We start from the raw sequence: 13,549 nt of genomic DNA, 5'->3' as shown, positions 1-13,549 counted from the left end.
CTCAGAAAACTGGAATACGCTCCCTGAACCTGCCCGCTTTATAAATAGCATAGCATCATTTGAATACTACCTTAAACACACGTAAAGAGGTTGCTTAATTCCTGTCCCTGATCAATTGACGAGACCCACTTTTGGAATATCCCATGACCTCTCTTCTCCCATCTTCTCCCAGCGCTTCGGCCACAATATTGAAAGGAAGCAAACATTTTATCCCTGTAAGGAGCAGATGTTGCACGATTGAATGAACGGATTCTAAAATGTGTTGAGGACAATTAAAAGCGTTGCACTGACAACTAAGGGGACACTGTTACGGCACATTTTACCAAAATGTGCTGTAACTATTGTACGGCACATTTTGGTAACTGTACATTTGGGTAAATTCACCAAAATGTGCAGGACTTTGACGGCACATTTTGGTAACTTTCTGCTCCTCCACAATCATCACAAAAACAAATTTTAAGTGCAGTTTGTTTTTGTCCCCACCGAATGGGTTCGACAGCCTATAAAGGCGGTGTCACACCTTTCCGGGCAAGCTACGCGGGCTTGTTGCGAGTAAGGTTTTTCCAGCACGCAGGAAAATTATCTCACCCGTAGTTGCCCGGAGCTGCGCACGCAAGTCCGATTTACCCGCAGCCAAGGTTTGAGCAGCATCTCGCAGGCAACTCCCACGCAGGTACTTCGCAGTCCCCGTATGCGGACAGCGCGGCCAAGATAATGACATTCTGTCATTTCTGTTGGACTTCTACCATTCCTTCAGATACATTTCTGAGTTGTCCAGCAAGTAAGACACATGCACAACTCGCCCAAATCCTTGTCCGCCCTCAGAAATTGTCCGGTATGCTGGAAAATCCTCACACGCATCAAGCCCGCGTAGCTTGCCCGGAAAGGTGTGACAAGGCCTTAACATGATTACGGGTAAAAAAGGATTTGCGTGCGCACCTCCGGGCGACTACGGGAGGGAAACGTGCTAGGTACTGTTACGTGCAGGTCATCTGCGGGGACCTCCGGGTAGTAAAAATTGATATTCGCAAGTCGCACGCAAGCTACGCGGGCTTGTTGCAAGTAGGGATTTTTCAGCACGCAGGAAAATTTTCTGCGGACGGACAAGAATGTTTACGAGTTTCGCACTTGTGTCTTATTTGCTAGACGCGTGCTACTTACCTTCTACTTGCGTGTATTCCGTTTGACCTGCGTGAGAACTTTGAAACCGATCCGTTTTCTGTTACGAGCGACTTACGGGTACTGGGAAGTACCTGCGTTGGAGTTGTCTGCAAGGTGCTGCCGGTAAGGGTCTCCTACTGGGTGTTCTGCGTGTACCCCCGCAACTCACTCGGAACATATTTTGAACAAGCTCAAGGCCTTGTCATACCGTATCTGGGGAAGTTTGACTTGCGGGGAATCAAATTTGCTACCCGGAGCTCTCCGCAGTTGGTCCGCACCTGACAGTATCTAGCGCGTATCTCGCCTGTATTTGCCCGGAGGTGCGCACGCAAGTCGATTTATACCCGCAGCTAAGTTTACAGCGTGACCAATACTTTTTCCGGGTGAGTCGTGGGAATTGCCCGCAGAGGTACACGCAAAACACCAGTAGGAGGCCCTTAGTCGCAGCACCTCGCAGGCAACTCCCACGCATGTATTTCGCAGTCCCCGTATGCGGCCAAATTAATGACATTCTGTGGTACTTCTGCCATTCCATTAGAGGAATTCCTTCAGCCCCACGCACCTGGCACGCAGGTCACACCGCATACCCGCACGAAAAGCAATCGCAATAGCTTACTCGAGCCTTCAGCTCGGGTGAGCTAAGTAAGTGTCTTGCCTGTCTTTACAGCAGGACCATATAACTCCTTGACCGTATTTTAAATGTCAAGCCCATCCATGGCTTTTAAGTTCAGTTACCAAATGTGCAGATTGTCCAAAATGTGCAGGCAAATCCACTTTTAACTGCACATTTTGGTAACAGTTAATCCCGTCAGGTATAGGTGCACTATCGGCACAGTTTGGTAAATTACCAAAATGTACGGTTACCAAAATGTGCCGTGACATAGTGACGGCACATTTTGGTAACTTGCACATTTTGGTAATTTACCAAAATGTGCCGATTTACCAAAATGTGCCGTAACAGACCCCTGTTCATAAGACACCCTCATTTCCTTGCGGTAGAACAGCGGGATGAGTGGCAGCCGCCATACGAGATATTGAATAATTTCCTCTCTTCTTTCTGAATGTTATTTTTGTTTTATCGTATTTCCAGATACTCGTACATATGCGTTCACTTCATTTTTATATTTTACAGTATCACGTGTCCCGTTGTTAATCTGCCACGATTACTCGTAGTATTCATTTTCAAACAAATTGTTCTCTTATTGATGGTGTTGTTACTGTTGTTGATGTAGTTGTTCATGTTCCATAGATTTTTACGAAAACAGAGCTCTGAGGAAGACCGGCAGCTAGTCTATTTTAAATCTGTATGATTGTATGATATCATTTTCTTTAAATACTTGATGTATGTGACTATTTTATATCGTTTTGAAATGCATTTGTTTATTTTATGCCGTTTATTATATTTTATGCTTGATCAGGCTACTCTGGATAAAGAATTGCAATAAATAAAATAGATAAACACAAACATATAAATTAAAACAAATATTTAGACAAACGAGGTGTGTAGGCGTCTACGTGATAGCGCCACCACTTTCCAATTAACTTAATGTCGGTCTTACCAAAAATTGCGCATGCCTTATCCTACCTCTGTAACACACATGATGAAAAGAGTCTGTTATATCCCCAAATGCTTTGTTTTCATAGAAAGTTTACATCCACACAAAAAACACAATGTTAAAGATACAACATAATCCGTGTAAAATTGACCCAAGTCTCAGAGTTCGCAGGTAACCTACACAAAAGTGTTAAAATCTGCCCGTTTCTTAGTTATTTTAAGTTTAGTGCTGACACGTGTAAAATTGACTAGAAATTTCTGGTGAATTGTTTACCATACTAGTTAGTGAATTTCACACAGAATTATGGTAATTTCTTTTTCACCAGGAAATTCTGGTAATATGGGCAGGAATATAATGAATCGATGATGTATATATATATATATATATATATATATATATATACATGTATATATATATATATATATATATTACGTGTAATAATAAAGTCACAACAGAGGAATGCAGGGAATGCATTAATAGCCAATCTTGATTTAATGAATAATCCGAATTTTCGAGGAACCTTCCTCTTCTTCAGGGATGACAGTGCGCACTGTCATCCCTGAAGAAGAGGAAGGTTCCTCGAAAATTCGGATTATTCATTAAATCAAGATTGGCTATTAATGAATTCCCTGCATTCCTCTGTTGTGACTTTATTATTGCTATTTCTAGTACTGCCAATACGCGGAACAACTACTATATTACGTGTATATATATATATATACACATCCATAGAGTATTTTTACAAGGAAATAATATGCTCATTCATTATCTCACCACACCTACTGCCGTCCCCTATGTCATTCTAACCAATATCTAGCACATTTTCAAGTAGTAGTACCTTGGAAGCCCTACAGTTATTCCTTGAATATTAAGCAAATGTATGTAATAATTGCTGAATTGAAAATTCATCTTAGAGCTATTATTCTCCATTCTCTTTATTTTTCATTTCAATTTTTGTTCAGAACATGTACAGCTCATATAAGCAAGAAAGTCAACATATTTTGGTACAAAATCAAATTTCTTTAAAGTCCGATACTGCTGAATAATTACTCAGCATTCTTTCATTGTTTATTTCGACTTACAACTGTGATATTCATATCCTATACAGCGTTTTCTAATATAAAGAGTTGTTATAACAAAACTGAATATGACTAATCCATGGTGAATAATAAATATATATCTCTACTGATCGCAATCGTCTAAACTTTTTAAAATGTACATTGAGAGCTACTTAAGCCGCTAGTTATTAGGCCTATCTATTTAAAAGTTGGTATAAAAACGAGGTTAGAATTATTACTGAATGTGATTGATACCCCCACCTAAACCGGAGAGAGTTTGCTCAATCCACAATATTTGTGTATGTCCTTTATTTAAAAATTGCTATTACCATGGCAACGCAGTGATTCACATTAACAACAGAAGTATTTTGCTCATGTAAATATTACACTGGTCACATAGGCCAAATTTGAAATCAAATGCTAAAAAAAAACTAAGATAGCTAGAAAAATGCTTTTACCTCGGCAGCACAATGTTCACCACTGACAAACAACAAAATTCGCACATACATGTATATACTACAGCAGTAACATGCTCCAAATTTAAAGTGAAATGCTCAGAGAACTGAGGGAGTTAGCTCAATCAACAATATTTTTCGTATTTTTAATATAACACTAGTTACCACGGCAACACATTGTTTGTCATTGACGAAAGATGAAGCTTGGACATTTAAATATTACAGCAGTCAGAAGAGGAAGACTTCAAGTGAAACGCTCAAAAGCCGACGGGGTTATATCACTTCACAATATTTTTTAACAACAACAACAACAACAACAAAATTACGGTTACCATGACAACAAATTATTACACATTGACAAAAGCCGCGATCACACTGACAAAAGAATGTGAAGTTTTCGCGATCTTTCGTCGACCAAAACTTCTCGATCCAAAGATCGAGAAGTTTTGGTCATTATTGCGCGTACGCAAGGAAGAAGAAAGAGTACGCTGATGTCTAGTGATGTCTAGTTATTTTGACGTAACAATATATATATATATATATATATATATATATATATATATATATATATATATAATGGTATTATTATCCGCGTGTTGGAATAAGAGCAGAACAATTTAGGCCCTATTTGATAAAGTTTACCAGCTATTACTCAAACATGCCTTTAGAATGTTTTATCTGTATATTTTAATCGTTATGCTCTCTTCGGGTTGCTATGTGTTTTGCGCGGCTGGTAAACGATCAGTTTGATTTGAAAATGTCTAATGTCTTACTTCTTATGCATTTTATGATACATTGTTACGTCATCATTGAATTTAAGGATTTTGCACTCATGAAAAAAGCGCAAATTTTGAGCTAACAACCGTGCGTATTGCTATGTATTTTGCGCGGCTGGTAAACGATCAGTTTGATTTGAAAATGTCATATGTCTTACTTCTTATGCATTTTATGATACATTGTTACGTCATAATTGAATTTAAGGATTTTGTGCTCATGAAGATAGCGCAAATTTTGAGCTAACAACCGTGCGTGTTGGTTGCTAGCTCAAACTCTAAGCTGACAACCAGGCGCGTTTCTTTGTTATTATTATTATTTTTCTGTGCTGAGCTTCAAATACAAATATCACTGTTACCCTGAGGAAGATCCGTGCAAGGGTCGAAAATTTCGTTTACAAATAAATGAAGTTGGATTCTAATGCATTATGTCAACTTGTTTGTCTTCATCGTCTATATATATATATATATATATATATATATATATATATATATATAATTATTAGAAGAAAGAGTCTCAAGTACGCCATGGATCCAACGATTACAATTTTTTTTTTATTACAAGATTTTTTTGTAATCGTTGGATCCATGGCGTACTTGAGACTCTTTCTTCTAATAATTACAACATTCGAAGTCCAACACGTGGAAAATTCCAAGATATATGTGTATATATATATATATATATATATATAGTTGAAGTGGGCTCGGCCTCGTACGTTGTGGGTATTTTTATGTATACGTGTGACGGAGCGATGACTACTCGTAGACGTTGCAGTATGTTCGCTAATAGCCTTTAATTCTCCAGAGCTTTCGACCGAGTTACCGGTCTTTTTCAAGGGCTTGGGACGTAAACAAAAGAAGCAAAAAAGCAAAAAAGACGTCGACTGTCATTCCATGCTATTTTCTGGTTCCTAACATCCTTGCTTTTTTTTAATGCATGTGATTACACATTTGTAAGCATGAACAATTATTATAATTGTACTGGATATTTTTTTTTTCCATTTCCGTCTGAGAAGACGGCTGGATAGCCCATATTCAACTGCAATAGCTGGTCTTCCATGGGGTCCAGTTGGATGTAAGGCGGGACCACTTCACAGGGTTAAACTCCCTGGTCTTTGCAATAAGTAAATGAAGCTGGATCTTACTCTCTCACACACGGGATCTCCATTTTATGTCCTATCTGAGGGACAGAGTGTTTTGCCTTTTATTAGAGGGAATGGTATGACTACACACAACATTACTCAGTGGGACCCGGGAATAGAAGCGAGGTCCTTTGGATCGTGAGGCAGACGCGCTACCGACTTGGCTAACTCGCCGTGAATTCAAATTCACACTGGCAAAAGATCGAGATCTCAAAGATTGCGATCATGCAATAAACTGAATTCAATCTAATTGAATAAATCAAGTATTTAAGCGACAAAGAGTTTCACGCTTAAAGAAGAAAAAAATATCTGTTTGGTGGAATAAATCTCTGACAAAGCAAGTGAGGCTATCTGATGGTATCGGTGTGGTCATCAGACTAATAAATAATAATATAAAAATCATAAGGAGCTTAAGCGACCTGTTCACATGAACTTTAAATCCGATTTGAATGTGAAGTTGAATATCAAAATGCAATGCTAATTGGATATTATGAAACCAGTCAAAGCTTGGGTAGGTTACAATACGACAAATGGAAATTATACGCTGTTAAAACTTAATGAGATTAGTATAATGAGCGGACAATGTAGTGATAATTAATCCCTGGTGACATTGTTAAACAGAGAAGAACATGGGTTAGGTGCTGGAAAAAAGGATAACCTTTTTGACACCGTATCATATGAGTGTAGACGCATTGTTCCCTCTTCTAAACAATCTCAGCAGAAGTACCCTTATGGACCCTGCTACATAAATCACGATATGCACGTATGATTTTGGAGAAATAAAAACCACTTATTAGAGACTTATTATCGGTCATAAGTGAGAAACCAGAGTGTGAACAAACTTTGCTGTCGGCAACGTGATTGAGGCCGAGCTCCTTGATGATGTCAATCACACGGTCTCCTCTTTCTCTCTTGTTGACTGTCTTTGGTAGACGAAGTGCTGCGGAGAACGACAGGTTTTCCCTGATAGTGAGCGTACCCATGACAACATCATCCTGTGTGATAGTCGAAAGAAGGTGTAAAACGTAAATGTAACCGCCGAGCTCTAAACCCATAAAAAGTCACAAATAATGATTCTCTGTTATGAACCAAAATATGTCACCTCGTTTGACAGACTCAAATATATATAGTTTGTCTTATTCTGGACGGGAGTATTCATTTCTCTACCCCATGTCAAAATTTGGCGGTTTAAAACAAAACCGACGAAATCGAAGTATTAGCAGTTTTTATGCCTCCGCCACGAAGTGTCGCCGGAGGCATTGTTTTCGGGTTGTCCGTCCGTCTGTCCTTCCGCCCGTAATAAATTTTGTGGACAGCGTCACTAAACAACCATAATGAAACTTTGCATGTATATGTATGAGTGGGAGAAGTCTTTCAATTTTTGGGCGCACATGCTCAAGGTCAAAGGTCAAGGTCGAATGCTCAAAATGTCACTATTTCCCTCATAACTATGCAATGCCTGAAGGTATTTTCTTAAAGTTTAGTGTATATATGTCCTTCTAAATAAAGATTTTCTCGAGAAAGGTTTGGGTCATGAGGTCAAAGGTCAAATGTCGAGTGAAAATGTAAAAAAAAAAAATCAGTTTTTCTTCTCCATATCTAGGAAATGTTCAAGATAACCTCATGGCACTTAAAACATATGCATGCATAGACTGGCAGTGATTATCTAGGGAATTTAGGGGTCATGGGGTCAAAGGTCAGGGGTCAATGGTCCAGGTCAACCCCTCAAAATTTAATTATTTCTCATATATTTACGCAATACCTGCAGGATTTTTCTTGAAACTTGGTATATACATTTGTACATGTATCACCGAATAGGGATTCTCTGGAAGCTTGTTGCCAAAAGGTTGAAGGTCAAAATGTCAAAAGTCAAGCAAGAAGTGCTAAATTTTACTTCCTCTATTTCTCAAAAGTGGCTCAAGGTATCATAATGAAACTTAGAACGTGTATATTTATGCATGTTTTGCCTCTTGGAAGTGATTTTCTTGGGAATTTTAGGGTCATAGGTCAAAGGTCAAGGGCAAAAGGCCTGGTTGAAATGCTAAAATGTTACTATTTAGTATTAAAATTACACCTTTCCTACATACCTTTAAAATTACTCAATGCATAAACTTATAAAAGGGTCAAAAAAGTAAAAATCCTCAAATCCCCAAATACCTGCTCTCTTATAAGGGCGGAGGTCCACTAGGGCGCGGACAAGCCTAGGAAGGGTTGCGGAAGCAAATTCTGTCATTTCGGCACCCTGTCCGCGTCAGACGCGGAAAAAGTGTGCGATTCGGCTTGTCCTGGGACATTCCTAGGTATGTCCGCGGAATGTCCGCGGACTGACTGCGGACATTCCTTTGAATCACTCAGAAATCACTCCGGAAGAGCGCGAAATACCCCGGAATAGGCTAATCGTAGCCGGGCAGCGCCGAAACATCTAGGATTACACCAGTAATGATTAAATCATGAACGCGGACAATCAGGATGACTTGTGGACAACAAGAGTTAGCTATGGGGACAGTATGAGGAAATAGGGCAAAGTTGTAAATTGGGAGCCGACTTTCGATTTTTCTCATTTGACTGCTAGCCGTTATGGAAGTCACACCAGCCGAAATTCGCTTTGCCCCATTGCTTCAAATACCAGCTATGAGAGGTGCTGAGATAGCACCTACAGCTCAAAGGTCAGTGAGGCATCACGGACCTGATACAAGGAATGCTTTACCCGACTCCCTAAAAACATGAACATGTCTGTTTTCCTCCAAAGCCAGTTTAAAGAAATATATTTTAACTCAATATAATTAGTAAAATAAAGTATAATTATTGATATGATATTGTTTATGTTTTGGTTAGTGTTATTGTACCGATATACTGACGAATAATTATATATTATAAAATGGCCCCAACACAAACATTCAACTCCCCTATTGCACTCGCACAGCACTCACTCACATCTTCTTTTCCCTCTAAAGCATACTATTGTAATGTAGAAAAAAAAAATGTACTTTTTGTGAGAGGCAGACCTGAGTTGCAGTTGCAGTTGCAGAGATGTCTCCGCTATAGTCTACGACTCTGAGACGTCTATTGAGAAATCTCCGAGCAGGCGCAAGAAATTTGAAGACACGATTTAACAATGTGGCTGACCGATTTTAAAAATTCTCAATCTCAGATCTCTGACCTTTATAATGATGTTCAGATGGATGAAAACTATAAAGAAAATCAAGCATAATGAAGATCATTAATTAATTATCAAGATATCTATAAATTTGCTTATCTGGTGAGGGCGCGGATCAAGGATTTTGAAAAAAAAGGGGGGGGGGACCTGAATTCGGCTAAATCCACTAGCACCCGGCTTCTTTATAACCCGAATATTTTATTTTCCATGCTAGCGACGAAAAGCTCGAAAGAGAAAAAAAATGGTGATGAACAAAACTTGCCCTTCGTGTACTTGCACCCCTGTTCACAGAACCACCTAGTGTGCATTTTGTACAAATTGCCTGGTATGATTCAAGTTTTACTAATCCAGTCATAGATACTCACTGTATTTATCAATGCATACTTACAATTAAAAGTACGGCCTTTATTCCTAAACCACTCATGAACTCACGCCACTACCAATCATGCCTTTAAATTAACCTCGCTACTTTCCAGCTAGATTTAGCATTTCATTGTGCCCAACATGTCGTCTCATTCACAATGATAACGGACAATGACAATCACACCGTCCGCCCTGCCCACTCTCTCTTCCATTCACAGTAAAGAGCTGTTGTCCACATTCCACACATTGTGAACGCTACTGGTTCTATGGCAAGCCGAATTATCGCTGATTTCGGTATCTCTGAGAGGGTAAAATGATCACATTTGGAAAATTGTAAGGGTTCACAAAAATGGTCCTTAAATCATAACGCATTAACCAAAATTAAAGAACTTGGTGTCATTTTGTTGGAAAAAGAATGGCCTTTCCAATAGTATGCAAAAATAATGACATGTTTGCAACAATATTGCTGTAATTAAAGATCTTTGGTGTTCGTTTCTTGGTGGGTCACCCTGTATATATATATAAAAGATAAGTAACAAAGCTGCAACAAAGTTCATGCTGTATTCACCAACGGTTTATTTCTTCACACAAATTTTCGAGCGTCTCGCCGCCCTTTCTCAAGTGTTGATACTGAGAGAACAATAACAAAATTAAGCCATAACAATATATTGCAACCGTGTTACCAAGGATGCGCGCTTTAACGCATCAATGCTAGGCATCCTAACACCCAGCGCGCATCCTGGCAACAGTGCAATGTTACGTCATAATAAAATTACAATGAGTATAAAGCATACATGAAAAAAACTTGGCACGACTGATACAGAAGTAATTCCTCTGAATACGCAGCTGCGGTGGTAATGTAAAAGCAGTGCATTATTTCTTTCAAAATTCAACATACACATAAATTAACTTTAATTCTAGTGTATAGATAATCTTTACATAATCTGAAATTATCATGATTAATATAAACATTCAATTTTTTAAAATCAAACTGAATCGTCACACTGATGGTTATGCAAAATACGTGCAAGCAGTTTACTATTCCTTTCAAACTTCAGCATACACATACATTAACTTCCAAATTCTGGTGAGTAGATAGTCTTTAAATAATCTGAGACTATAGCATGAATATGAAATACGTGAAAAATCATATTTTTCTTCTTTTGATTAAATAGATACGTCACAATACGTCTCGGAGTGGAAAAAAGACTGGTTCCAAGAAATGGTTAAAAGGAGCGTCAGCATTATATCACTCAAGCAATATAATGATAAGATCTATTGCAGCGGGGTAAACGGGAGAACATACAACAGTAAGCGGCGCACCTACTTGTAAAAAGTGTAGTTCGTGAGCCATGATAGATCTATGTTCATGCCCTGTCCCTGGAAGCTTCGTGTGCGGATGATTGTTTTTAGTTCTTTCACGTGTCTTTCTTCAAATGCTTCCATGTCCTTGTATAAAATGCAACATTGCAGATCTGTTAGTGTGTGATTTGTTTTGTTGAAGTGTTGTGCGACTGGATGTTGTGTTTGACTTCTAATGATTGTGCTTTTGTGATTGTTGAAACGTTGTCTGAAGTTTGTTGTTTCTCCGATGTAGACAGCCAGGGGACATTGCTTGCATGTCAGGCTGTATACTACATTCTTGCTGTTGCAGTCCCCTGACGTCGGATGGAGGGTGTGGCCGGAGCCAAGTTTGATATCTGTATCTGTGATTAGGTGAGCGCATATTTGACATCGTTTGTTTCCACATTTATGATTTCCAGTAGGATTGATTGTTCTGTTGACTCGAGATCGTGTAAGCAAACTTTTCAGGTTGCGTGGCTGTCGTTGTGCATGTAAGGGACGTGCTGTTAACTCGGGAGCTACCGACTGGACTTGTTTGAGAGTAGGCCATTCTTTCCTCACTTCCTTCATGAACTGTTGTGATGTGGGATGATATGTTGTTACAAAGACTTTGCGTGTGTGTGAGTCTTTGGGTTTCAGATTATCATGATGTAGTAAGGATGAGCGTCTTTTTGCTATCGCGCGGTCCCTACCTGCTTGCACAATGTCTAACGCATCCAGAAATTCCTTGTGATCAGAAATGATTCGTCTGTAGCGGAGCATTTGACTGTACACAATTGACCTCTTAATATGATTAGGATGGAAGCTGTTGTACTTAAGATACGTCTGTCTGTCTGTAGGTTTGTGGTAAACAGACGTGTTCAGCTTCCCTCCTTCTTTGCGGATAGTCACATCAAGAAAGTGTACTTCTGACCTAGAGCTGTCCATAGTAAATTTGATGTCGCGATGAACCATGTTGAGCTTGGAGTAGAACTCCGACAGCTGTTCGTCAGAATGGGGCCAAATGAGAAAAATGTTGTCAATGTAGCGGACGAACATGCTAGGTTTTAGAGTTTCTTTCGAGAGGAATTCTTCCTCGAGTACGGCCATAAAAATACTGGCATATGCTGGCGCAAATTTTGTACCCATGGCAGTACCCTGAGTTTGTAGAAAGCATTCATCATCAAATGTAAAGTAATTATGTTTCAAGATGAACTGGGCAAGACGACAAATGTCTTCTATGGGCATGTCAGAAGAAGGGTCGTGTTTGGTCAAAAATCTACGCAATGCATTAACCCCATCGGAGTGAGGAATGTTCGTGTACAGACTGACGACATCCAAAGTGACTAGAGTGCAATTTGGAGGAAGCTGAATGTTGTCGAGTCTATTAAGAAAATCATTGGTATCTTTTACATAGCTCTCGATGTTATGTAAGACCCCTTGTAGATACTTGTCAATGAAAGCTGACATCGGTTCAGTAAGTGAACCTACACTGGAAACAATTGGCCGTCCAGGCGGAATGATCTTATGTTCTCTCGATAACTCAGTAATTTCGGAAGTTTCCAAATCTTCAGCATTTTTGTCAGTGGCATTTGCTACCATCGTCGGAAGTTTATGGATCTTAGGTAATGTGTAAAATCTACTAGTTACCGGCTTACTTGGTACAAGTTGTTTCGCTTCTCTCTTATCGATATGTTTCAGGTTATTACAAAGAGTCTCAGCTTCCTTCGTGAACAAGCTCGTAGGGTCACTGTCAAGCTTCTTGTAGAATCCAGTGTCGGACAGTTGTCTTTCCGCCTCGGTGATGTAGTCCGCTGTATCCTGGATGGTGACGGCTCCCCCTTTGTCAGCAGGCTTAATCGTGATGTCAGCGTTGTCACGCAGGGATCGGATGGCGTCTTGCTGCTTCCGTGATATGTTCGATGAGGGTTCCCGTTCAGTCTCCTTCAGCAGCTTGTCGAGGTGTCTCTCCACATTGCTCACAAACGAGTCGATGAAGGGGTTTCTTCCGCTGGGGACAGCAGGGCGTCGCTTTTGATAGACTAGTTTCCTCGTCGGCCTAGGTTGCGACGCTTCTTCTTCCTCTGCCACTGCCTCAGATTCTGGGCACCTGTTTGCCGCGCGGAGTTCGGTTCGGCGGATTTTTTGTGTGAACTGGAAAGTGTCTGCACACAGTTGCACTTTATCGAGTCGCCTGTTAGGGCAGAAAGACATACGGAGACCAAGTACGCTCTCCTCCCCTTCAGACAAAGTGCAACTCGATAAGTTAACTATAGGCCTATTATTCCTCTCACTGTCACTAGCAGGAGATCTAGTACGTGAACCAGTAAGGAATGTTAACTCACCGCGTAGTTTCTCCAGCTTTTTTCTTTTGCGGGCCATGCATATTCTCAGGTGGTTATTGTAATGCGAGTCTATTTGTGTAATGACTCTTGTCGCGTCAGAGTTCTCGCTACGGAGGATGTCGATGAGTAGTTCTTTCTGCTTTCGTGATGTCTCCGTCAAACGCTTTTTCCTCTCGTAGGAATCTTTGAGAGCGGCGTTTCTCAGAAGAGCTGAGG

At 39.9% G+C, this 13,549-nt stretch overlaps 1 protein-coding gene across 1 annotated transcript in view; it reads right to left on the bottom strand.

The window, feature by feature from the left end:
* The window catches only part of LOC139741815 (broad substrate specificity ATP-binding cassette transporter ABCG2-like), a 113,118-nt gene that overhangs the window by 77,549 nt on the left and 22,020 nt on the right, over window positions 1–13,549 (bottom strand). The window contains 1 exon segment of the mRNA XM_071652401.1: window positions 6,988–7,140. Coding sequence (XP_071508502.1) covers window positions 6,988–7,140 — 153 coding nt within the window.

Source organism: Diadema antillarum, unplaced genomic scaffold, assembly GCF_040938485.1.
Source record: "Diadema antillarum isolate AM-2024a unplaced genomic scaffold, OU_Dant_1.0 seq00000955_RagTag, whole genome shotgun sequence".
NCBI lineage: Eukaryota > Metazoa > Echinodermata > Echinoidea > Diadematoida > Diadematidae > Diadema > Diadema antillarum.
Note: the sequence above shows the minus strand (reverse complement) of the source record. Positions and strands in the feature narration are given on the sequence as shown.